Here is a 26742-nt window from a genome sequence, read left to right as displayed (position 1 = left end):
CTTTCAGAGAATGAAAACCCTTTGCCCCATTCACTTTTTGTTAGTATACTTTCAGTGGCTTTTCTAGTACGTGGCCTATGACAATTACAGTGATTTTGCTGTTTAGCTGAGAGCCTGGGTGGTGACTAATCTGTGGGCACACATAGACAGTTAACAAGGAGGAACAGTGTGGGAAGACCTCACCCGGCTGTTGCAGTTCTTACAGCAGATGATGGGGAGTCCTCCATCCTCACAGCTCTCACATAATAGAGGGGTTTAGCTATGTCTATATCCAACAACAGCTGGAAGCATTGACTCTGCAGGGTACCCCTAGTGGCTACAGGATTCTGTGAAAAAGACTTAGCATTGCCTCAGCCCTGCCAACGTCTTCCCTGCATATACTTTGTGTGTTCTGGGATCCTTGGTTTCTTATATAGCAGTAAACTCAGCATATAATAGATATAACTGAAATTTGCATTATAAGATTTCTTAGGAAGTGATGACTCATTGGAGTGATGACTTGGATAAAGCAAAGGAAGTGACCCACTTAGTTGGCAGCCGTCAGGTCACCACAGAATAATTTCCTTCTTGGAACTGCTACATTTTAGCTATAGATATTAAGATACCAAGTTTCTTCCTTTTCTAGAAACTTTCCCCTTTAGCCCCATTCTGTAAGCAAAATCTGATGTTCCCAGAAGACATGGCTGCCCATCACCCTCAAGTTGGTTGTTGATAGTTCTTAATTCTTTATGTCTCTGGCCCTAGAGTCGGGTGCCTCTTGAGCTTACCATTGTTGCTTTGAGATCACTAGTTCTCAGCCAGGAGTGGTTTTGCCCCACCTCAACCTCCCTGAGGCATGTCCAGCAGAACCTTGGGGATACAGGACCTAGTAGCATCCAATGGGGTTACAGGTCAGACTTTGACAGTGTCTAGGATAGCCTCCTGCATTCTGCTAGACTGACCCTTTCCAGTCTCCTCTGCTCATCCTTGCAGATTCTGTTCTCTGTACACCCAGGCAAGCTGAAGCACAGTTCCCATTTTGTTCCTGTTCCCAAGATCTCATTCTGTCACTTAAAACTATTTATACACAGCGACTCCCAAGTTCCCCTCCAGGTCTTACATCACATCTCCCCTCGTGCGTACAGTAAGCACCTCAAATTAAAATGACTTCCAGTGTCCAGTTCTCACTGCCTGCCATCGCCAAACTGCTTCTCCTGTAGTCCTGCACTTTAAAAGCACAACTGTGTCCTAAGGTTGGGGGAGCCTTGGAAACATCGTGAGTGTCACACACCATATCCAAACCACAGGGCACTCCCATCAGCCTCACCTTCACTCAAGACTACTGCTCTCTGCATCCACTTCTACTCCCCTGGTCTGAGATGCCAAGACTTCCCACCTGAAAGGTTTGCCATTGTCTCCCAGCCAGCCTGCTTCTGCCTATCTCCCCCACTTACACTATACTCCCCAGTAGACAGCCTTTGAAAATGTCACACCGTTCTGCTCAGTACCCTCCAGCGACCTCCCGTCTTACTCAGAACGAATTCAGCACACATGCTACACATTCCTGTGGATGACCAGCATGGTCTAATCCATGATCTCTTCCTACCCGGCACCTACTCTCCTCTGTTCAGTCATGGTGGCCCTTCTGGGTATACCTCAGCCTTCTATTGGAGCCTTATCATCACTGGCCTTCTGTCTGACATGCCCTTCTCAAAGATGCATGCTTCATGATTCACTCTGATTTCTTCAGTGTCAACTACCATTCTATTAGTGAGCTAACTACCCTGTATAAAATGACAGTGTCCTGCCCAGGAGAAGGCAGCACCCTGCTTTATCATCATCTGCCATATATAATATATCTGCTGGAGACTTTGAGCTCCCCGAGGGCAGGGACTTGACATTTAGTAACTGTATTATCCCCATGCAGGGCAGATTTTGGCTCATAGAAGAGACAATAGCATGTTGTTTTCCATTTGGCTCTGCTTGGTATGTTTTCATGAATTAACCAAATATCACTTGGGAAAATGTTTAACCTTCTATCAAACTTGTTGGATAAAGTATGTGCACCCAAGGGACCAGCCTTGAATTTTCCAATTACCTCAGACATCTAGGGAGTCTGCTGCCATGAAGTCTCTTAGATTACATCATCTTTCCCAGGTGTCCTCATGAGTCAGTGCAGTCCATTACATCAAAGTTCATGAGTCTCACTTGGAAAGGTCATAACAACTGGACCCCTTTCTAAAGGGGAAGCTGCATCACTAGAGAAAACTTTGATTTCTGTAGGACATCCAGGTTCTGACTAATACCTAGGTCACTAAGCAGTATTGCTGGTAACGGTTCTGTTATTGGAGGCCTCTAGGGGTGCCAGGAGGAGTGGCTCTTCCTTGGCTTGTACAATAATAGGATCTGTGTAATACAACTGCTCTAGCAGCTAAAGATCCATGGAAAGTCAAAGTGATCTGAAAAACCCCAAACTCCATGGCAAGGAAAAAGGAATTGGAGGCTCCAGGGACTGTCCTAGGATACAGTGTGTTTCAGATACTGAAGCATCCAGATGCAGCTCTATGACATAAGTGATGCGGCTTGTGTTACAGCCAAGAAAAAAAGCCTCCCTCTGGGATACTGTAACAGGGTAAACGGCTGTCTTGGGAAGTAAACACTCATGTATCTGCCAGCCCACCATTCTCTAACCTCCCTGAAATCACAGTTCAGTATTACTCCAGAGGATGTGTACCTGTGCCATGTGTGGCTGGAGGAAGAGAATGCCAATTAGGAGCAGAACAGAGGAAGAGGCGTCCCACTGTGTATCAGCTCCTACATATTGAGAAGGCATTTCTTCACCACTTCCTCAAAGCTCTCCCAGGTCAATTTCTGTGATGATCCCTTCCAACTACAAGGTCCTCTATCACAGCTATTGCTACCAGGTGACAGTATTAACGCTCGTCTCCCCTACCGGATGCCAAGCCGCAGGAAGGTAAGCTTATGTTTGGCTTTGCTTCCCCTTACAAATGGAGTACTCAGCAGAGCCTTGCACATAGTAGGTGCTTGATATATATTTCAATTAATGTACAAGTATTTGAGCAACAGAAGTATTCCCCATCTGTCTCAATTGGGGTTTCTATTGTGAAGAAATACCATGGCCACAGCAACTCTTACAAAAGAAACACATTTAATTGTGGTGGCTCACTTACAGTTTCAGAGCTTCAGTCCATTATCATCATGGTGGGACATGGCGGTATGCTGAAAGTCCTACATCTTGCAAGCAACAGAAAGTAATCTGTGTTACACTGAGCGAAGCTTGAGCAAATGGGACCTCAAAGCCTGCCCCCACAGTGACACACTTGCTTCAACAAGGCCACACCTCCTAAAAGTGCCACTCACTGTGAGCGTCTGGGGGCCAATTGCATTCAGTCTACCACAGCATCCATTCTTTCTTACGAGTCTCCACCTATAGTCAGACACAGCTATGTGTGGAGCCTGGGTAGAAAGGACTCGAGACAGTAAGCACACCCGACAGCAGGCTTCTCCCATTTCTTTTCCATCCCTCAGTTGTGGACTCCTATAGTATATTGTTCCCAGTTGGCCCTAATTTCATTGTTACCGATGAAAACACTTTAATGCAGATTATATGCCTAAGAATTCAGTCTATTATTCCTCTTTGTGCTTGCAGATATGCCTTTTCCTTCTTCCTGTGTGCTGCTTAGTTTGCCAACTTGATAGAAACCAAGCTCATCTGGGAAAATGCTTCCATCAGATTGGCCTATGGAGTGTTTTCCTGACTAATGATTTATGTGGGTGGTGCCACCTGAGTTGGTGGTCCCAGGTTCTATAAGAAAGCAAGCTCAGCAAACCACAGAGAGGAAGCCAGGAAGCAGCACTCCTCCATGGCCCCTGATTCAGTACCCGTCCTGTCCTTCCTCCGAGAGTGTGACCTTGGAGTTGTAAACTGAAGTATACATCTCCCCCCACACTTGGTTTTGGCCATGTTTTACCTGAAGAATAGAAACCTCACTAAGACAAGCTGTATTAGAGCAGTATAGCATCCCATTCCATAAATTCAGCTCTGCAGAAATTAAATATCCAGAGAACAGGAGGCCATACAGTCCTGGTGGCCCCACGATTATCCTCTTGGTGTAGGAGAATCTGGCTTCACCTTGGAGTCCTGCAAAGAGCCATTTCACTGAGCAAGTGATATCCAGGAGGAAATAACATTGTGTCTAAGGGGCCACAATAAAGCACTGGAGGAAGACATGGTGGTGCATGCCTATACCTAGCACTTGGGAAATAGAGGAAGCCTGGGTTGCAGGCTGTACAAGACCCTGAATTAAAAGAAAACAAAAACTAACTCACGTGATCGCCAAAGAAAGGGGTCACAACCCATGAAGGTATTATTCTGCCAATTGCTATTCCCAATTGCATGCCAACAGGAGTCTTGGAGTTTGACAGGGCCTGGAATACCACCTGGCTGTGGTGTGTTGAATCTTCGTTTTTGATCAACATTTAAGGGAAAAATCAAATATAAACCTCCATGTAGGAAACGCCTTGTAAATTTGATGTTTGAGAACGTTGTGCCTTGGTGACAATTGCTCAGTCTGTTCTACCAGCTGCACCCACGTTCTGTTTGCTGCTTCTAGCATTGTCCTATGGCACTGTCACTAGTACTGTATGGCACTTCAGGGTTTAGAAAGAGTTTTACCTGGATTGTTTATGGCCAACCCAGATGAAGTAGGCAGGCAAATGTGAAAAGAAACCTGGCAGTGGGGGTTTCTGCACAGGCTTGGTGACACTGGCAGTACTCAGTACAAACTCACCCTCTCACCAAGAAACTCAACAGGGAGCTATGCATGGTGGCTAATGCCTTTAATCCTAGCACTCAAGATGGCTGAAGCAGGAGGGTTCCTACAAGTTCAAGATCAGCTGGGCTAAAGAGACCCTATTTAAAACAACAACAACAAGAAGCCCCCCAATAATAACTTGATTCATATAAACTAAAATGAACATACAGCCTGAAGTACAGCCCAGTGATACAATGCTTGCCTAGTATGCAAGAAGCCTGGGAAAGCCCAGTGATAAAGTTCTCCGTAGCATGCAGACCCCCTAGATTCAGCCCCCAGGACAACAGAGGAACAAAATAAATGAATTAAACCTGAAGTGGACACCAGAAAGCCACTCACAGCATTAACTAGGATTTAAGAGCACATTTGGAGCATCAGGTGGTTCCACATTTTCGACCCCCACAGACATCACTAACATCTCAATTGGTAGGAACACTTAACTACCTCAGACACAATTGGGAAGTTTTGCTGGCTAGCCATCAGGACAGGAAAAATGAAGGAAAGTCTTTAAGATACCAGAAGTCTACCTCAGAGGCATTTGTCAATGGATCTTGAATATAGCTTAGAATTTCTGTATTCTCCAAATAAAGATTTAAATGTGAATGCTAGGACTGTCTCAACAGTGCTGGGAGTGGACATTCAGTGTTTACTTCACAGGCAGACATCACTGATCTGTCTGGCAAAAGGTCAACCATGTGTTCCCAGGGTAGACTGTGATATATGCTAATTCATACACCATATAGACTGAAGGCTGCAATGCCCAAGGGACCTGGCATTAACCTGTGGCAAGTAGTCAGCTAATGGCTGTCAGACTTGGACATGCTTGCTAAGGGCCATTCCTTCTCAGGCGTCTCTATCATTACTTTGATCCTGTAATTTCAAAATGGGAATCTTACTGTAACTGTGAAGTTCTGAAAACAAGGTCCACCTTACAAATGAGAAGACCAAGCATAAGCTTTTAAAACTCACATTAATTAGCTGTGCATCTAGCTAAGGTGAGGCCAGAATGAGAACTCAGTGCCCATTTTTACCTGCTTTTACAAGGGGCCTTTCAAACAGACCACAGAGTCTCCTGTCACACTGACTAGTGAGCATAGGGTTCATGCCTTTACCCAACTAGAGGAGACAGTTCTTTCTAGGAAAGTGTTGTTCTGTTTTCTTAGAAGTTAGCAGTGTTTTGAAAACTAATTAATTTCCTGATGAGAAAGTTTCACATTGTCTATCAGTCAGCACACTGACAAGCCCAAATCTCAGCGACTTAAAGGGTTTCTCCATCACAACATAGTCCAGTGTGGTAAGGGTGAAGGAGACACATCTGAAGAAGACCTAGTCCCCTGCCGCTCCAAGACCAAGTCTGACGAGACCGTCTATGGCCCAAATTAAATTCAGAACCCCGCTCTTTCTGCCTCCTCCATGACGATTCTTCTACAGATGATTCTTCTACAGATAGTAGGAACCACTGAACACACACACACACACACACACACACACACACACACACACACACACACACACACACGAACTCACAGTAACTGTGACTTATGCACAGATCAAGCCAGACAGATTCCAGGATGGATGGATGGAGGGCTTTAAATTCCCAGCCATAGCTTAAGAGCTATAGCCAGCTAATGGCTGCTGGGGAAGGGGCGGTGTCAGTTTGCTTCAGGGCTACAACCTCTGTTGACTGCCAGTGCTCCAGGGCATGGCCCTGTGCACATACTGTCAGCATTGAGCAGACTCAATGGATTTAAAAAGAGTACATGATATTGAGAGGGGAAAGTGGATACGGTATGAAATTCTCGAGCAATGTTTTTTTAAAGGAAAAAAAAAGAGAACCCCTGATCTAGTGGTAGTTACCCTTCCTATGCCACGACATCTATCTTTCCTTCAGTTCCTATTTTGAGCAGGCTAACAGAAACAACAACAAGAAACACTTAGAAAGTTGCACAGGACACCCGATTTCCTTATATTACTTCTCTCCACGCTCTCCCAGATACAACTCAGAAATGAGGACCCTACTTGCAGCAGGTGGTCTCTGGATACTCTGAGGAAAAGAAGATGGGGTTTGGGGAACACATAGCATTACCTCTGTGACACTGTCCAACACATTTATTAAGACTACACCAATGATAACACAAGGTGGTACATGGTATAAACTAAATGATACAACAGTATTAAATGCTACTGATAACTAAAATTGACATCAGCATTAAATAATACAAATACTACATGATAGAAATACTGTGATACCAAATGGCTCAGATACTAAACGATACAGTGCTGAAACTGAGTAACACAGTCACACTGATGTTGAAATACTCCTAAATGAAACAATGATGCACAGGTTAAATGACAGACGCTAGATGATACCATGATGACTATGCAACATCTGTTTATATGCAAAATATCTTGACCCTAAGTCTGAGGAACTGTCTAGATTCATCCAGCCACATAGGAATGGCTGGTTACATGATCTTCCGTCTTCTCAGCCTACAAAGAGGTTTACAAGGAGCAGCCCGCCAGCAAGGAGACAGGACAGAGCCTATACAGAAAAGGTAATTAAGACCAGGTGCCCCATCAACTGAGGGCTTTGTGGCTGTTTGATAGACAGGGTCTCACCATGTAATTAAGGCTGCCAAAGAACTCAATATGTTACACAGACTAATCTCAGACTCAAGATCCTTTTAGCTTTGCCTCCAAAGTGCTGGTATTATAAGCATTTGTCACCATGCTTGTAATGACTTGTTGGGTTTCACCAAAGCATTTGTACAATTCTTCTAGACTTATTTTCCCAGACCATCTAACTTCTAAGACTTGGTCTCACTCTGTAGGCCAGGTTGGACTAGAATTTACCCTGTAGCATAAGCTGGCCTCTAACTCACAATCTTGTCTCGGCCTCTCCAGTGCTGGGATTATATAGACTATGACTGGCTTCCAAAGCACTTCTGTGCTTTGTTTTGAAAGTCTTTAACCCAGGCCAGCCTGGAACTCTCCATCCTCTTGCTTCATAAGTGCTGGGATTATAGGCATGCACCACCATGACAGGCTCAATCTGAAATAACCAACTGGTTTCTATGGCATCACACAAGTGGATAAACATGTTGAACTAACCAGTTTGTTAACATGGTGACCCATGCTCAATTCCTGGAAGAGGAATATGCCCCAGTTTAAGTAAGATGGCATCTAAGGCTCTAGGATCATGGAAAGATCCACTCCAGACCCTAGCACATACAGCACTGGCAGAGGAAGCTAGATGCCAAAGAGGACCTTGAGGTCAGCCAGTGTGAGCTTGGTGACAGATCCTCCAGATCCTGAAAGGACCTGTTTGGCCAACTCTTTCTTTTTTTCTTGGAGCTGTAAGATCTTCTCTTCCACTGTCCCCTCACAGACGAACCTAGAACAAATGATAACATATGTCAGCGTCTAAGCAGCTTACCAAAGTGTGCATTCGAACTTCCCTCCACTTCAGTTCTAAAGGAGATGTCTCCCTGGCATTAGATGAGAGCAGAGAATCCACACAACTTTGACGAAATACGTCTGCCTAAAGTGATGCGCCTCAGACTTTCTGAAGTAAGGGCTACTGCAGTAGACATTTCTATCTAAAACAAATGTAAAGGCCCAGCTTTTACTCCAATTCTATTTTGACAAGGTCAGAAGGGCCTCAAAGGTCAAGATTCTGACAAGCGTCTGTGTGTTTAAGTGCAGAGTGTCTAATTTCTTAGCTAATTCATACCATAAGCAGGTTTTTCAAATCGAAGTCACCATTCATTCAAGTACCAACTAAGTATGTATGCATTTATATACACATATACCACGTCCTATGGGAAGTGACAAAACAAGTATATTTTTTTCTTTGTAGGAGAAAACAAAGATATGAACATCCAATAAAAATAACAAAACTAATAAGACCATGAAGTGGTACAGTGCAAGTGTATCCAGGGTACAAAAGGCAATTGGTGTAGGGCTCCATGACAGTTAACTCTTAATCCGTGGTACGCAGGATGAGCAGGTGTTTGCTAGATGAGATGGTGGAGTAGGCACAGCATCCCAGGGAATGAGAATTTGTGTAAACTGTGGCTGAGCTTTAGAAAATGGCATATTTAATTAAATATTTAATTAAAGATCATGCTGTCCAGTCAAGTCTACTGGTAGCAAAAGTTCAGGAGCTATGGGCCAGATCCTCAGTGGTTATCCCCAACACACGGAGACCCTGAGAGTAAATCTACAGGAAGTAAGCCATTGAAGAACGTATGCCATGTCCCAGCAGCGATCAGTCAGAAAGAGTCCTCTGCTGGCAAGGCAGGACAGGCATCAGCAGAACCGTATAGGGAGCTGGCAGTGGGGATGGAAAGGAAAGGGTGGTTAGCAGCTCAGAAAATACAACTGAAGGCCTGGGCATGGAAGAGGGAGAGGAGTCTAGTTTCTGGCTGTACAGCTAGATAAACCGGTACTACCCACACAGATATGGCACATGTATGTACTGAGGAAATAGGAAGCAAAACTTGCAGACTGACATTTTTACCCTGGAGGGTGTGATTATACTTGGCACATTCACATGTTCAGTAAGCAATCATTCTGTTATCTGAACACAAAGCAGATGAATGCAGACGGATGAGAATGCATACTTAGTTTTAGATGTTTAGCAGGGATCCAGATATCCAGGTTGGAATTTTAAGAGACAGAGGAATTAAAAATATAGATTTTGAACTTAGTGGAGTGATATAATTAAAGGAGAATATAGAATGAGCAGAGAAGAGAGCTAAAGACAGGAAACTAATTATCATTGCATGTGGCAAATTTTGGATGTCACCAAAATTTGACCCTCAACAGGGACGGTGTCTATGAAATGGGTGGAAGCACTCTACAAGACTGAGGAGGGGATGGAGGTAAGCAGTACTGACTGTGACTCCTAAAGTCTCCACTAGACCCTGTCATGCAAAGGAAGCAAACACGAGGGCCATAGGAAGAGTGGACTGTAGCACTGAGGCACGTTCTGATGTTCTTAAAGTTATGTGGGCCCCAAAGAGGAGCACTCTGCAAAGTAACAGCCTGTGCTCTTCAAAGACAGTGTCACAATCAGAAAAGAGCACTGGCAGATAAAAGGATACACAGTCATGACAACCAAATGCTACCTGGGATGTGGGATCTTCTGCTGTGAAGGACAGTATTGGGAGATAGGAACCCGAGTATGGGTTGATCAGGCTTGGATTATACTGATGGTAACATTCTAATGTTGATCACTTCACACACACACACGCGCGCACACACACACACACACATAAGCACGCACGCACGCGCACACACAAACACGGACACACGGACACCCGAATACAGGAACTTTCTGGTAATTTCCTTGCAACTTTTCTGTATGACCAAGACTGTGCCATGCCAAAAGTTAAAAAAAAGTGGGGGGTGGGGGTGGGCAGGGAACAAGCCCTTCAGAGATACCCCCCTTGGTGAGCTGTGGCTTATTACCAGACACGCTTGCTTTTTGGCCGTGACCAAAATGTTACCTCAGATTGCTTCTTCCCTTCCTGACCAGTACCCTGAGGTATACTTGTAGAACATCATTAGTGCAGTGGTCACCAAACACTTCCTAGTCTATGACAAGACTCCCCAAAGGCAGCTTTCACACAGGAAGATGCTGAGAAGGGCCTGGAACCTCTGCTTACCTGTGCACGACTACATCCTTCTCCTGTCCTACTCTGTAAATCCGGTCACAAGCTTGGTCTTCAAGTGAGGGGTTCCTGTTAAGAGATGTAACTCAGAAACTCCAGCATCCTACACAGGGCTGACAAAACACCGCCTAATGGCAGGTCCAGACCACAGTTCATTTTAGTATGTTTCTTTAGCTAAAAATAGTCATTACATTTTCAAAGGAGTTTAAGGAAACAAACAAAGAAAAAAGAATATGCAACAGAGTTGGATGGTGGTGTACACCTTTAATACCAGCACTCAAGTGGCTCTGGGGAATTTCTGTGAGTTCAAGGCCAGTCCAGTCTACAGAGTGAGTTCCAGGACTGCCAAGATTACAAAGAAACCCTGTCTGAGGCAGATTTCTGTGAGTTCAGGGCCAGCCTGGTTTATAGAGAAAGTTCTATGACAGCCAAGGCCAACTTATCTTGAAAAACAAACAAAGACTATGCAACAGAGAACTATGTGCCCTGCAAAGTGAAATACGCTTACAGAAGACTGTCAAGCTTGTTCTAGAAGGCACTGACCTAAAAACCCACATCCTTTTACTGAGAAAGATCATATCCTCTACTGAGAAACTGGGAACAGGCTCCTAATAGCTCTTAGGACTATCATCAGTCAGGCTCTCTGAGACACAGAAGTGAAAGCAGGATTCCTATCCAGTCTTTACTAGCTGCTGACCATGGATAGAGGCTTCAGAACCTCCTTTGAAATATAAGAGCTGGTTAATAATCTCAAATATTTCCTTCAACTTTAGTGTTCACTGAAGTCCACTAAAGAGGCATAATTTGTTTCCTTCCCTATAGATCCTCATCAACTCTAAATGGACCTCATCTTTCCTCTTTAGAATCTGGGTAATATTTCTCCATCCCAAAACTGGTAGAATTCCTAGTATGCTTTTCTCGCTTCTGTGTATATGAATCCTAAGTAAACCTACCTACATTCTCCACAGATAAAGCAAGTTGGCCTCTTTGCGCCAGTTGAAGCTGTGTGGAGAAGTAGACACATCCTACAAACAGTACTCAGAAAACAGTATGATGGTGCAGGCCTGTCCCAGCTACTTACAACACTGAAGCATGAAGATCACAAATGCCTAAGGCCTGCCTGGACTACAGTTCAAGTTCAAGGCCAGATTTCACGACTAGTGAATCCTATCTCAAAGTAAAAAGTAAGCTAGGATCAGCAAATGCAAGGCCCTGGGCTCAGTCCCCAGCACCACAAAACAAAGCCTGAAACAGCAATCCTGGTTTACATAAGTAGAAAATCAGAAAGTGGCACTGTGAGAGGTCACCTAGTCACATGTGACCTTCTCACTTGTCTTGTACTAGGAAGGGCACACACCAAGGTACTGGCGCCACACACAGTGAAGCTGGTAGCTGGACATAACAAGCATTTCCATCAGTTAGAAAATCCCTCTTCTTCCTTCTGGAGTAACTACGGTTGAGACTTCCTTGATTCCTTCTCAACAACTATGTCTGGAAAATAGCACTCTAGAAACATCAAACTGAGCAGTGTAGTTCTCAGTCATGAGAAAAACCTGTGTTCTTCTTTTGTTTGGTGTTTTGAGACAGGGTTTCTCTGTGTAGCTGTCCTGGAACTTGCTCTGTAGACCAGGGTGGCCTGGAACTCAAGAGATCCACCTGTCTCTGCCTCCTAAGCACTGGGACTAAAAGCGTGTGTCATTACACCCAGCTTCTTCTTTTTCTTTTCCTGTGTTCTTCATTTTTATGGGTAAAAATGTTAAATTTTTTCTTTTTAAAGTTGGTGATCAATAAAATTCACGAACTACTTCAAATAGCCATGAAATGCTCACACAGCAGTGCTGGAATGTCAGCCAGCCTTATAGGCAACTCAAATGGGCTGTACAGATGTCTCCATGACTCCCTTAAAGGTACACAACCTAAGGTTAGACCCTGCTGCTCTCCCTGACATGCTGCAACAACTCAAAGGAAACCCTGGTTACCAGTGCATGTCCAGAAGGAAAAGATGGTTCCCTCCAGTCAGATTGAGTCCAACACCACCAGCCAAGAGGGAGATTAGCATAACCTGCAGAAGGAAACATTCTATTAGCTTCTGCACACTGGGTCTCATAATCATCTGCCATGGGTTAGGTCAGTGCCCCAAAAGTCAGGTGGCAAAGGCTTGGTCTCCATCATGACACTAGTTCAGAGGCGGTGGAACTTTATGGGGTCGGTGCTATTGATCTTCAAGTCATTGGGAAATTCCTTTAAAGGTATAATGAGACCTTGGTCCTTGACTCTTTCTCTGTCTTCTTTACTTCCTTGCCATGAGATGTTCCCTTATCAGAAGCCCAAAAGCATCAGGGCTCATTGACCATGCACTACTGAAACCTCCAAAGCAGCCAAAAGCAGCCCCTTCGCTTTACACCAGGTGTTTGTAGGTACAGAAAGAGCTGACCAGCATCATTCCACCTCTTATTCAAGGTCAAAACACAAGAAATATGTTCCTTTCACATTCTCCCAAAGTAATGTTCTGAAACATTAGGATGCTATTTCTCAGACCTCATCTTTGAAAAAATCCTCACATTCCATAGAGCGTCAACCTCAAAAAGCAGTCTGCCAAAATATACAGACACTGTAATTTAGATCCTCGGTGGTCAGCTTTGCATTAACCAAATTATGACTAGTCTTAAGACCATGTCCTCCACAACTCAATCACCCTCCCTTCCATTCAACTAGTGCTTCCTGAGTCCTGACCTATCACACGACCCTGTTCTCCTGCGGCTCAGTCAAAGGCCCACAGACCCTCCAGGCTTCCTCCTCTACAGAAGTCCCGTAGCTCTGCTGACTCTTCAGTTTAGTTCTCATAAAGTTACTTGTGCACTTTAGCAAGGACTCCCCAATAAATGTCTAATAAATTATAAATATTGGGAAGGATCAGGACTGAGTACTTTTTAGGTTGAGTTGCTACATTATGCTATTTTATTACTAAGAACAATATGCTGCTAAATTAAACAGGCCTGCTGCACCTAACTCATACCTGAGGCCCCCGGGAGTGGTTAAATGCCTCCACCAAATCCATTCTCTGTTTGGGATTGACAGAGCCATCTATGGTGGCATAAGTGAGTCCGTGCTTCCTGAGGTGCAGTGCTACCACTTGCAGCATGCTGGTCCACTGAGAGACAATGACACTAGAGAGGAGAGAACAAAAACCCAAACCATCAAAGACTATGCAGTCTCCTCTGCAGGCTGTAACACTACTAGTCTCAAGATACAAAGTGCACACCAGCAGAATCCGTTACCTAAAGGGAAAGGTCACGCTGTGCTTGGGACAGTGACTCCCAAAGGCCTGCATGTAAAGGCTTGGTCCTGGGGTAGCAGTGTTGGGGGCGCTGTGAATGATGATGAGGTAGAGCCTGGGGGAGGCAGTCCTCCCTGCTTCCTGGCTTGACATGTGGCTACTTGTAGTGTCATGTACCCTGGCTAATGTCATTTGCTCCCTCACCCACAGCCTAAGTCAATGGGAGCCTCCAGTCGTAACTGAAGCCTCCAGAGCCATGAGCTACAAACTCTGTCTGCTTTCTAAGTGTCTCCTGCGAGACCACACATGGTAGTGGCATGAAGCTAACATGGGCACACATTTAAGGTCACGCTGGCAGTTTATAGTCCTCCCATCTACTTCTAAGCTCCACTCTCACCTGTTAGAGCAAGAGACAAGGGCTGCTAGGCCAAAGCAATACCTCCAGCTGCCTTTTGTTGGGTCCTAGTGCTCATCCAAAAGCAGAAAAGGGACACTGGCTACTTGCCCTGTGGCCACTAGAACAGCTGCTAGGTTGCTCACCCCAAGAATGGCTTACCCAGAGCTTTTATTAAGGAACTGTTTACATATGCAAATGCAGCTACATTATATAGATGTATCTGTGTGTGTGTGAGAGAGAGAGAGAGAGACAGAGAGACAGAGAGAGAGAGACAGAGAGAGAGAGAGAGAGAGAGACTATACAGGTGAAGATGCAGCAAATGACAAAAGGAACCCACCTGACTATAAGCCTTAGCTTAAGCAGTAGCTCTCTGTTTGACTTAGGAGCTGTGGCACAGCTCTCCTCCCATTCTTCCATTCTTTTACTGCTTCAGACACCTACCTTACCCAGATTCACAGGGGTGTGGTAAGCCAGGGATCCCGGTCAATGCACATCACAATATTTCAATTAGAAATTACAGGAATTTACACCATAACCTCAGTGCGTTCTGCAGGGCATGACTTAAGCTAAGACTTGAGAGCATCACAAGCATCAACTTTCCTTGCAGAAGTAGTGAAATAACACTCACCTCTTTTGGGACCCTGGGCCTTTTCGGATTGCCTCCAGTTCTGCCAGCAGAGAAGACACCTAGGAAAGGTCACATAACATTGCAGTTTAAGCCATTCACTTTTGTCTCTTCTCTCTGAATTACAAAAGCAATGTCCTGGACAGCCTCTATGCTTCTGGCCTGGCTGTCCACTCACTCTCCTGCAGCCAGAGGCTACTTCTTAAATGTAAGCTACTGCCCTCTCCTCTCTATGACTTCCTACTGAGGACAGAGCCCAAGCCCCTTCTGACCTCTGGGCCCATGCTGCTCTGACCTCTGTTCCATTCCTTACTAAGCCCTCCTCAAAGGACACGTCAGTCATACTGACATTCTTTACCTGATAGGTCACACCTGTTCCCTCTAGTAAGAATATCATGTCAGCTTAATGTCTTTTTGGCTTTAAAATTTTTTTTTCAATTTTTTTAATTAAAATACAATTATATCACTTCCCCTTTACAATTTTCCCTTCAACATCTCCCATGAACCCCAGTACATCCTCTCAAATTGATAGGCCTTTTTATTTATTATTGTTACATATAAACACATATAAATATAACCTACATAGTCTGTTTGGTATGGCTTGTGTACACTTGATTTTAGGGCTGACCATTGTGAACTGGATAAGCAATTACGGGCCCCAGCCCTGGGAGAGGCTGCCCCATCTCTCAGCAGCAGTCTTTGGCTGCCTGTATTTTTTTGCCAGGGGTAGGACCCTGTGAGACTTCTCTCTTCCACATTAGTATGTCTATTTGGTACTGTCATTGTTCAGGTCTTGTTTGGCCATACTGTTGGGGTATCATGGGTGACACTTAAGTGTGGGTCAGGTGCCTTGATGGGGGATGTTCTTCTGTATATATGTTTCTCTTAGCGGTTGATGAATAAAACAGTTTGGTCAATAGAGGCAGGGAGATAGGCGGGACTAGGTGATGAGAATTCTGGGAAAGGTAGGCAGAGAGAGACTGGGAGGAGATGCCATGTAGAGACCAGGAAGATAGGATGTGACAGGCGTTCTCTGGTAAGATAAGGCCATGTAGAAATACACAGATTAGTAGTTATGAGTTAATAATTAAGAGCTAGCCCTGGCCATCGGTTTTATAATAATAATAGCATTTGTGTGTTTATTTGGGGCTAATGGTTGCGGGACCAGGCAGGAAAGACACTCCAGCAACAGTGTCTACCACATATGTTCTACTCCTGTTTCTACTGTCCCAGTTCCGAGCATAAGTCACAATCATTGCTTAGTAATCATCCTTTGCTATCAGGACTTCAGGTGCTATGAGAAGCTGGATGCCACGTGTCTGGCTCACTCCTGTACTCCTGGCCTCCACAATGCTGGAGGAGGGAAGGCTCTAGCCTAAAATTCACAGAAGAAAGCAAAAGAGCTTGGCAGGCTTTAAGCCACTCCCTCTTAACAAAGCCTAACATGATCTGCGTCTCCTAATGGCTCATGCTAAGAAGCCGAGTACTAGGCAAGGGCATAGCAGCTAATTCCAATGATGCTAAAGTATACAAGCTGGACACATACAGAGCTCTTAGTATTTTTCAGTTGTTTATAGTAAATACCTAGGTTCATGTTCTCAAACTGTAACTAACAGCAAGATGCCTCAGCAGGTAAGTGTGCTGAACCTCACCTGGCGAAAGAACACTAGCCCCATAGGTTATCCTCTGATTTCCACAACTGACTGACAAACACACAAACTGAAACATGCAAACAAAACAAAGCCTTTAGATTTCAGTTAAGAGGCAGCATTTCTCTTTTGCCAAGATGTTCCTCTGGCAGTGACTTCCTTTCTAGTCCACATCTTTAAAAAAGCTTTGGTAAGAGTGGAAAGGAAACGTAAGGTTGGAAGAGAGAAAAGCAAGCCCTACTTTGAGGGTATGTGGGCTAAGGAAGCATATTGTAAGCCAAATGAGAGGCAGGACTCCAATTACAGCATAGCTTTGTCTTTCTGTAATAAAGCCCTTTAGCCTTTAGTGAACTGGAGCTGACTGACTAATGACTAAACAGGACTCACAGCTGGAAGCCATCCAACAAGTCAAAGCAGTGTCACTGCACACTGCACGGTCTCCAGGGTCATGTCTGCAGTTCTCCTTCCAAGCTTTCCCTAAATCCCTCATTTGCTCAGTCCCCACTCCTAGCATAAAACTGGCAGCCCTTCCCTAGTAATCTGTGACAGAGAACCTACCTTGATGGCAGAGCTGTCCCAAATCATTTCCTGAAAGCCCACCATGAATGAAGCTTTAGAGTTCTTTGACAAGGTGAGGCTTTAAGCCTAGAGGGGCCTCTAGAATCTGATAGTTATAATCCTGCTCTCGCACGGCTCTTCTGCACACAAGTGAGGTACTCCAACACAGGGCAGAAATGTGATTCCATCGTTCTGTAAAGCACAGAGGTGACAAAAGTACCTTGGTGCTCTTTCGTGTGTTGTCAAAAAGCTCCACCTTGAAGCATGTGCCATTAAGACAAACGGTGGGCGATGGCTCTGAGAAGTCGAGTTTGGACAAGGTCAGAGCGCTGAGCTGTTCTTCCAAGGACAGGACGAGGCCTTCGCTCTCCAGCTCTGTCGGGTCTAAGGCCTTGGAAGAACAGAGAGAAGGGATGGGAACGGGGCAGTGGAGGTGATAAGCATTCTTTGCAGCTACTTTCCAACACTGGAGAGCAAACTATCTTTTCTCTCCAGTTCTATGGAAAAGGCCCTGTCTAAAGCACAACCCTTAGGTTTCTCGTCAGATAAACCATACGATCAAGTTTAAAACATGCCAGACAGATTACATGACATTCTATTTTCATAGTTCATTCTCTGACAAAGGACAACACTAAGCAAAGAGAATTCTAGATATGCCTCTGTCTAGTGTAAAGCTACCTTCCAGTTTGTATTTGAGTTTTCATAATCCTCAGCACTAAACAACAGTAACTACATAAGCTCTATGACACCCCGAGATAGCAAAGCATGCACAAATGGATTCCTTGACATCAGTCACTTCCTGGTCTAAAACAGTGTGAATCTAGAACAAAACAAAAGTGTGTGTGTGTGTTTTAAATGAATCTGCCGCCATGGAAATCGTGAGAATTCACAGACATTAATATAAAACACATGAAGTCAGTTTCTTCTTCTCCCACTGTAGCCCTGCAGACCAGCCTTTTCCTTTACTTGGGAGCCTGGGTGCCAGCCACAGAGGACTACAGAAGTGACAGTAGACTAGAGCAGCAGTTCTCAACTGTCCTCATGCTGTGACCCTTTAATACAGCTCCTCATGTTGTGGTGACTCCCAACCAAAACATTATTTTTGTTGCTACTTCAGAACAGTAATTTTGCTACTGTTACAAATCCTAATGTAAGTGTCTATAGTTTCTGATGATGTAGGCAACCCCTGTGAAAGGATCATTTGACCCCCCAAGGGCTTGTGACCCATGGTTTGAAAACCACTGGACTGGTGCGTTCTCTCACCGACTTCAGTAGAGACAGGTGGCAGCAGCACTGGCGAAGTCGTAGAAGCTGGGACAGGACGTGGACGGTGCTGGGTCTCTGTGAGTCTGCTGCAGCGGAGCTCCGCGGCACACTGGACCCAAACTCCTGGGCCACTTACAGAGAGAAGACAAGCCCCAGGAAACGGTACAGGATTAAAACAGGGAAATGTGGGGCAGAACTGGGAACTGAGTGAGGCTAGTTAACCTTTTTTTTGTTCTGAGAGTCAATAACTGAGCTGTAACATATTTAAAGAAAAAGATTCTTGGGTGCTATGTGTACCAAGGTATGCATGTGGAGGTCAGGAGACTACCCACAGAAGTCAGTCCCACCCTCCTTCCACTACATGGGTCCCAGGAATTGAACTTGGGTCCTCAGGCTTGGTGTCAAGCACCTTCCCCAGCTAAGCCTTCTTGACAGCCCTACAACACACGTTTATGAAGTCAGATGAAAGACTAGGTTTTTCTGTTGTCCTGCCTTGCCTATTTTAAATAATGCAGATTTAGAAAACAGAAAGAAGTCCTTATGTTTTGAGATCAGTGTATTTTTCTCTGGCTTAACAAGCTTTGATAAAATATAGTCTGTGACCTGGGGCCCATAAGCTGTTTCTGCTATATTAACAGCTAGAAGTCCCACTTTTCAGTGGCTACATGTTTGAGTGTCCCCAACTTACCTCTAGTGAATGGATTATCAGGGCTTCTTCCAGGGTGGCTGCCTCTACCTTCGTGTCTCTTTAGATAGGACCGGAGAGCTGACCTATCTCAGAACAACAGAGGAAAGACATATATTACAGCCACTAAGGTCAGACTTCTTACAGTGTTTGTTGCTTAACTTGGAGTAGGACCTGGGCAAGTTAGAGAATGTACTGGCTAAATGATACCCAGCTCACAGCAAACATGAGTCATATACAAAGAAATAATCAGTTATTATTATTTGCAATAGACAAACTTTTGAAAATTCATAGTAAGTATAAAGTATAAGAAGACAGAAAACATTCTTGGAAACAAAAAAATGCCATGTGAAAGGGGGCAAAGGAGAATTCCAAGAATGACAAAAGTTCTAGAGAAAGTGCAAAAAACAAATATGAAAGATTACAAAGCTGAGATGCCGTGTAGTAGGTTAAAGGTCAAAGAGAGTCAATATTCAATACAGTCCCCAAAGGAGCAGATAGATTCCACACCCTGACTGCTTTGTAAACAAGCCTATTAAAAGTGGGGTCAAAATTCTGACTTCAATGAGTATGAGACAGAGATACACCAAGGAGAAGGGAGGGAAGGAAAAGGGCAATAAGAAAGAAATACAGAGTTTGGAGGTGTTCCAGAATATAAAGATGTAGCACGTTAGAATCATACGTGAAACTGGAGGAAACCCAAGTCCAGGCTCCTCCCTAAGCCAAGAAAAGAATAACTAAAGCACAAGAGAAGGTGCTCCCTCAGGACACACACCTTGACCTTGCAAGAAAGACGTCATAAACAGCCCGTTCATCTTCAGAGAGCTTTAAATGGTGCAGCTGAAGTCTACGCTGGGGCAGTAGCACCTGCAAGAACGAGACGAGGAGGCTGGAGCGAAGCTCTATAAACCAACAGACTCTTCAGAGCAAGCCCCAGCACACCAGCCTTCTGGTGCAGGTCTCTGCACAGCAGCCCCTTCTCTGGCTAGGACTTCGCTAACACAGCACCATGGATTGCTTGAAGGAGGATCTCCTCAGAAGGAAAGAGGCTCCTGACACAGGGCTAGTCTACCTGGGGTCCTGGTTACCACCCACTTCCCTGGCCTTGTTGAGGATAGGCAGAAATCTGGTTACCAAAGGTTTACCAGTAGAATCCAGTTGGTCTTTTGTTCTCCTCAGCAAAAGGCTCCTGGTTAAAATGCTTAACCGCTCTCCTCCTTTCATTGAACCGTTGTCAACCTGACTCTTCCAAAGACTGAACTCATCAAACGGGGAACAGCGGAGAAACCTTTTTTAGGGCCAGGAAGGGCACAGAGCAGGGAGAGGATGGAATTAGTGTTCAAAGCAAGACACAATGAAAACAAACCAGAACGGTTACCTCTCATCCCATCCCATCCCAAAATGGATTCCATAGCAATATTTCCCACACAGGCCAAAAGAACCCAAGCCAATCAGGAAAACCACACTGTAAAGATGTGCATTTGACAATGTAAGTCACAACATGACACACTGCTAGAATTTATGGCTAAAGCATTACTGTTAGCAAAGAAATGCCAAAGTCTGCTATGGGCACATTTGAAAAAAATAAGCATTTTGAAGCCAGCATTCTCTTCTGCTTGACTGAAATAAATTGCTATCCTGACTTTAGTCCAAGGATTTTCAAGCAAAGTAGCTTAAAACAGCCACTGGACTGAAGAATGGTAACCTTAGCTTCCTTTAATTCACAGGTATCAGCCTGTGAACTGACAATACTTCCTCATGAATATCCATCCTTTGCCTTTAAAGCTTGTCACCTGCTACACGAGATAATCTGAACCCACAGAGCTTCATCCCTGAACATGAAATAATGAAGTGTTACAAGCTAGGGACAGAGGTTCACTTTAGTGAGCCCAAAGAGGTCACTCACTTCATCAGTGAATACATATCCAACAGGTTGTTCTGAATGGGGGTTCCAGTCACAGCCCACCGGGCCTGAGCTTGTAGCTTACACACAGCAATGGATGTCTGGACTCGAGGATTCTTCACATTATGAGCTTCATCCAATATGATTCTAGCCCAGACTACTTGAAGCAAAGGTGCTGAGATGCCCTGGAAGAAACAAAGTGATAGCCAACACCAGTAAGGAACATGCATGCTCCTCAAGGAGGGGACCTGACCACAGTGCTGAGGACCCACTCTGACCCTCTAATTTGCTTAGACCTTTCCACTGAACTAAGTTCAGAAACCAAGGGCAGACCTCCTCAAACAGTTCAAACAAATGGTCTGAACTTAAAATCCTAAGGGTAAAAATGCCTTGTAATTTAAGTTTCCTTTTGCTCTTTCAATCCACATTCAGTAATTGCATTAACAATGTTTGGCTAGGCACGCCTTTAATCCCAGCACTTGGGAAGCAGAGGCAGGCGGATCTCTGTGAGTTCGAGGCCGGGCTAGACCGACAGCCTCCAAAACAATACAGAGAAACCCTGTCTCGTAAAACCAAAAAAACAAAAACAAAAACAAAAAACAATGTTTGGCCAGGAATATACTAAGTAGAAGGCTGAAAATTCATTCACTTAGCAAAATAGTTACTAAATTTACTACAAGTCTAATTTTAGGTGTAAGATGCTAAATCAAAAACATAAAGGCCAGCTCACACCCTTAAGGAGCCCAAACTCCAGCAAGAGAGAAAAATGTAAGCAGAGCATGAAGCCTGTTCAGAGGCCAGTCAGTATAGGACAGAGGATGTCCGCTGCACCAAGACTTCCCTTCCCCGCTCAGCAGAGCCCCCACCCCAGCTGCAAAGCCACAACCAAGTGAGTACCAGGTGCCAGCGGAGACACTCATCCAAATGCTGACAAGGGAGCAGCACAGAGAGGCTTCCTAAAACCTAAGGGTGGCAGCTTAAGCACAGTATCCAGAGAAAACCGGAGGGAGGCAGGTGTGACAGTATGCAGAGCGTGCAGTGTCACAGGGAGGAGGCAGAGGAGGAGACATGAGGGGTAGAGAGAGAAAGACTGTAAGGTACCCGAGACATTATGTCATGGAATTTGGGTTTTATCTCAAGAGCTATGGAAAAGCACTGAATGGTCAACACAATAAAGCCTGTACATCAGCTAAGAGTCCTGGAATCAGCCAAGAACCAAGAATTTCTCAGGGTTATCTTGCAGTCTTTGACTCGTCTGTTATTTGCTAGGCAATAACAGGGTAATGCATACTAAACATAACACACAAGAGCACACCCCACATAGTCAAAGATGAAAGCAGAGAATGAGACTCCTCTGAATCCATGTGTGACTATTATTACAACTACAGTGAATGTTTCTTTAGTTCTAAAAACTGTCCAACGGTGCCAAGTAGTGTTTTATCACTGGGGTGCTTGTCCAGTGGGAAGAAGGACTCATGTCCATAGGTAGAGTATTTGGAACATTCTTCTCCTTGTAGGAAAATACCTTTGCTAACTGTCCCATTAGACTACATGGGGCTCTACCTCTGTCTCCTTGGCATCCCTAAGCCCCACCTCCCTGGCATGCCCAAACCCCACCTCCCTGGCATGCCCAAGCCTCACCTCCACACTGAGGTTTGCACCTGGGACCTCTCCCTCTTGCTTTGTTGTGGGAATTTCCTTGGCCAGAAGGCTGTAAGTAGTAATCACGATGTCATATGTAGAGAGTCTGCAAGGACACAATACAAAGCAAACAGTAAACAATTGCTCCTGGAGCCTGCCAGAGGCACAGTTGGCTTCTTTATAAAAAGGCCTAGGGAGCTGGGAGAAAGAATAGCAGGGGTAGGGTGCTTGCCTAGTATCTTCAAGGCTCTGGGTTCAACTTGCAGTACTGCAAAAATAAAACTTAGGATGGGAAGGAAAGATAGCAAAATTGACACTGAGTAATTATGTCCTTGGAACATACATGCACTCACTCTGTGTGTGTGTGTGTGTGTGTGTGTGTGTGTGTGACATAAGAGGCAGGTTTTCATGCCAGACTTTTCTACCTCTTACCAATGTGATCATTTTTACTAAAGTATGTTCACTTTAGTAAACAACCTCTGTTTCCATCCAGTGAGTAAGAAAGGAAAAGTTCTCACTGTAGTCATATTAAGTTTGTAATGATCTGATCAGAATAGTAAGTAGGACAGGTTGGAAACTGATATTTAATGGTTCAAGGTGGGTGAGGCTGATGTCTCCAAGAAAGAGACCTTCAAAGTACTGTTACCCCATGCCAATGGTACTTTCTCACAACCACTTCACAACAGATTTGTGAAAACCCGTTAACTTAGTTTTGGGTTTTAATGTTTAACTTAGTAAGCTTTCAGCTCACCTCTCCTACATTATTTACACTCAAAGGTTCTTATTAATCTTAGTCTAATAGATTTAATACCATGTATCTGAGAGATGACACTAAATTCTTGTGGTAAAATGATACTCCTAATTCCAAATGGCAGTATCATCTATGAATTCTCAGCATCACTACCATCTATTAATCTGCAGCATCAAATATAAGTGACTGGTGTCTTCTCAGTAACAAGCCCGTTGTACTCAAAGTGCAAATCAAGTGAGCTCTAATCGTTTCTAAAGCTCCAGAACAAAAGCAGGCGACAGTCAAGTCTGCATCCTGCCAGTAGTGCACTGACTATGAGAACAGGTGTGTTAGACTAAGGTCAGACTCTAAAGATGGCTCAGAGGTTAAGAGCACTTGCTGCTATCTAGCACAAGTGTGGTTCACAACTACCACTAACTCCAATTCCAGGGACTCTGACGCCCTCTTCTGGCTTCTACAGGTACATGCATGCATGCATGTGATGCCCATATGTAACACTCGTGCATATTAAATAAACAAATCTTTAAAAATTAAAAAATAAACCTTTAGAGATTAAAAAAATACATATTTAAGAATAAAAGCCACCAATCTGGTAACTGACCCCTGGACAGTGCCTGCACTGTTCTGTGGTATACAAAATATCCAGCAGAAAATGGTTGGAGATAGCTCACTTGGGAGGAGGAACAATGCTCTTTTCCTTGGTTAAATAGCAAATATTTGCCTCAGATTCCCACATCCCAATTACAAACAGAAAACAATATCTTTAAATTACCAAGCAGGTCTAGATGTAGCTTGGTAGTAGGGTGCTTAGCCTCTAGCACTAGAAAAAAACCCCACAAAAACAACTACCTCCAGAAACCAAAAAATAAAGATTACCATCTAGGGTGATCTTTTCTCCCTCCCAAGCATCTCCTTCCAAGAATTTTTAGTTAAGTCTAAAAATTCTGCATCACAAACTGTAATGTTTAAACTTTTTGAATAGTTGATGTATGAAAATGCAGCCATAAAAACTTTTGGAATACTTTATGTATGCAAATATAGCCATAAATACTCACACATCCACACAGCCTACAGCAGGTGAATGACAGATGCTAGCAAGATGGCGTGCAAGACTAGGTGCTTCCTTTCACACTCAGTGAAATAGAGGATGAGAGGACTCAGACTTCAGTGCCCAAGAGAGACCTTGATATTTCCCCATTTCCCAGGGTTTACCAGGGAATGTGGCTGCCACTTGGAGGCAGCTCAGGCACTGCAAGCCCCTCCCACTGCAGCTTTGGTTAGGGAAAGTGACCAGTGCACAGCAAAGTAAAACCACTGAACCACAGTAGATGTATCTAAGTGCAGTAGATGTATCTAATCTAATGAGATTGAAAATCGGCCTCAGTCCCCTCACGATTAGCCCTGACAAAGAGAAGGAACGGGTAAGCAGAAAGGCAAAGGGCTCCTTGGATGGGCTGTAGGTGCATCCAGGTACTGCCACTTACACTTTTGCTTGCCGATTCCTGTTTGGCCCATGGTAGAGATAGATTCTGAGTTTGTTGCTGTTCACTCGTTTCTCTACCTCGTTCTTCCAGTGATGGATCAGGGAAGCGGGGCACACAATTAGTGTTCCACGGGAAGTAAAAACAGAGGAGTCTTGAGGGGGGAAAGCAATACCTAGTTACATTTATTGAACAGCCTTGAGCATTAACTTTCTCTTGACTGACTTTGCCCCTTCAATATATATTTTTAAATACTGTTTTATTTCTACACAAAGCAAATGGAATAGGAAATGGAAGCAATTTTAAATCAAAGCACTTAATTGTTTTCTTCCTATAAAAGTACAGATTCTGAGTCTAAAGACGGGGAGGAAAGTGGGCAGTGTGTGGCCATCTAAAAAGCAATGCTCTTTCACAGTGGCCAGAAGTGGAAGCAGGAAGCAGGCCCTTTCCTAAGGCCTCCTGAGATGATTCACTACAGGGGATTATTGGTGTTTTCCCCAATAATATACTTCCACACTAAAATACAAACACAAGGCCAGGCAGTGATGGCACACACCTTTAATCTCACCACTCAGAGGAGTCAGAGGCAGGAGGATCTCTGTGAGTTGGAGTCCAGCCTAGTCTACAAAGTGAGTTCCAGGACAATCAGAGCTGTTACACAGAGAAACCCTGTCTCAAAATACAAAATACAAAAACAACCAAATATATATATGTGTACGTACACACACACACAATTACTATATGTTAAATAGAACCTATATTTAAGTAGAAAAAGCCTCTTCTAAGACAGCCAATGCTATGTGGAACCATCTAGTGACACAGTACTTAGTATCACTGGGTGAGGGGCCCAGCTGCAACAGTGTTTACCACAGGCCCTGAGAACAGAGCCACAAGCCTCTACCCACATAGCAAAGCAGGACTTGTGTTGTGTTCACAATAATTTACAGTACTAACAAAAATTATACAGCATCTTAAAAATATGCATCAAGTTATATTTTTAAAACAAGAAAAAATTGAATGTGCACCTTTTAAAAAGCACATTAATTTGGTTCTACTCAGGAGTTTAATCCAAATATCAACAGAAAACAGTAATTACTGTGTTTGAACTAACTCTTTCACTTCAGAATTTTTTTTTTTGAAGTTTAAGTAGAAGTCATTTATAACCGGCATATTCAGCATTAGAACAACACAGGAAAGTAGCCAATGTGGCTACTAACCGATTAATTAAATGTGACCTTTCATAGCTTGGAAACCTCCCCCTGCTGACTCAAATAAGGTTGGAAATGGCAGAAGGCGCTTATATCTACCATCCTTGGACAGCCACGTCACAGGGAAGCTTTTGTCCTTTTCCTTGCTTTTCTCCTGATTCTTCTTGGTTAGGATAAGTGCAATCATTGTCAAGGTTTTTCCTAAGCCCATATCATCCGCTGGAAAAATAAGACAGAGAGTCAACACAACTTCAGAAGAAGACTCCCCAGGCAAAAACTGACCTGCTCCCTACCCAAGTGGGGTCTTCGTTTTTGCAAAGATGATCTGCTATTTTGTGGAGAGCTAATTCAGACACTCAGCATACAATAGTTAGATCTTACTCTTACCCCAGTTTCTATTACAGTGGCATTTTTCTAACAATGGATTGACTCTTTCAGTTTCATGATGTTGCTTGGTTTTTGTTATTTCCAAAAGCAAAAATGTTTAGCTAACATATCCTATCATCTATTCAACTGAAGCTTCCAACAGTCCTTCATGTACTTCTTTTAGTCATCAAAGGCCATAACTGAACACCTCATTATATATTTGTATATTTGTATGTGTGTGCACGCAAATGTGCATATGTGTGTGTGTGTGTGCACATGCACACACATAAGCATCACATACTAAGACACATGTGTAAGTCAGATCTCTCCTCCCACTTTTTACATAAATTCCCAAAATCAAACTCCGGTCACCAGCCTTTTACAAGTGCTTCCTTGCTGAGCCAACTCACTAGACTGACATTGTTTGGGTTGTGACTGTCTAT

At 44.0% G+C, this 26742-nt stretch overlaps 1 protein-coding gene across 1 annotated transcript in view; it reads right to left on the bottom strand.

Moving 5' to 3' along the window:
* Positions 1 to 6908: 6908 nt before the first annotated feature.
* The window catches only part of Ttf2 (transcription termination factor 2), a 32451-nt gene continuing 12617 nt past the window's right edge, over positions 6909 to 26742 (bottom strand). Inside the window, exons 10-23 of the mRNA XM_005076517.4 lie at positions 26033 to 26152; positions 24729 to 24879; positions 22494 to 22599; positions 20856 to 21037; positions 20084 to 20237; positions 19725 to 19816; positions 18953 to 19035; positions 18262 to 18395; positions 17219 to 17389; positions 14795 to 14853; positions 13509 to 13659; positions 12472 to 12554; positions 10487 to 10561; positions 6909 to 8208 (exon numbers count right to left, since the gene is read on the bottom strand). Of these exons, the coding sequence (XP_005076574.1) occupies positions 8064 to 8208; positions 10487 to 10561; positions 12472 to 12554; positions 13509 to 13659; positions 14795 to 14853; positions 17219 to 17389; positions 18262 to 18395; positions 18953 to 19035; positions 19725 to 19816; positions 20084 to 20237; positions 20856 to 21037; positions 22494 to 22599; positions 24729 to 24879; positions 26033 to 26152 (1706 nt within the window). The 3' untranslated portion in view covers positions 6909 to 8063. The remainder of the gene's footprint in view (positions 8209 to 10486; positions 10562 to 12471; positions 12555 to 13508; positions 13660 to 14794; positions 14854 to 17218; positions 17390 to 18261; positions 18396 to 18952; positions 19036 to 19724; positions 19817 to 20083; positions 20238 to 20855; positions 21038 to 22493; positions 22600 to 24728; positions 24880 to 26032; positions 26153 to 26742) is intronic.

Source organism: Mesocricetus auratus, unplaced genomic scaffold, assembly GCF_017639785.1.
Source record: "Mesocricetus auratus isolate SY011 unplaced genomic scaffold, BCM_Maur_2.0 Super-Scaffold_100009, whole genome shotgun sequence".
NCBI lineage: Eukaryota > Metazoa > Chordata > Mammalia > Rodentia > Cricetidae > Mesocricetus > Mesocricetus auratus.
The sequence above is the reverse complement of the archived record's forward strand: the minus strand, read 5'-3'. Positions and strand labels throughout refer to the sequence as shown.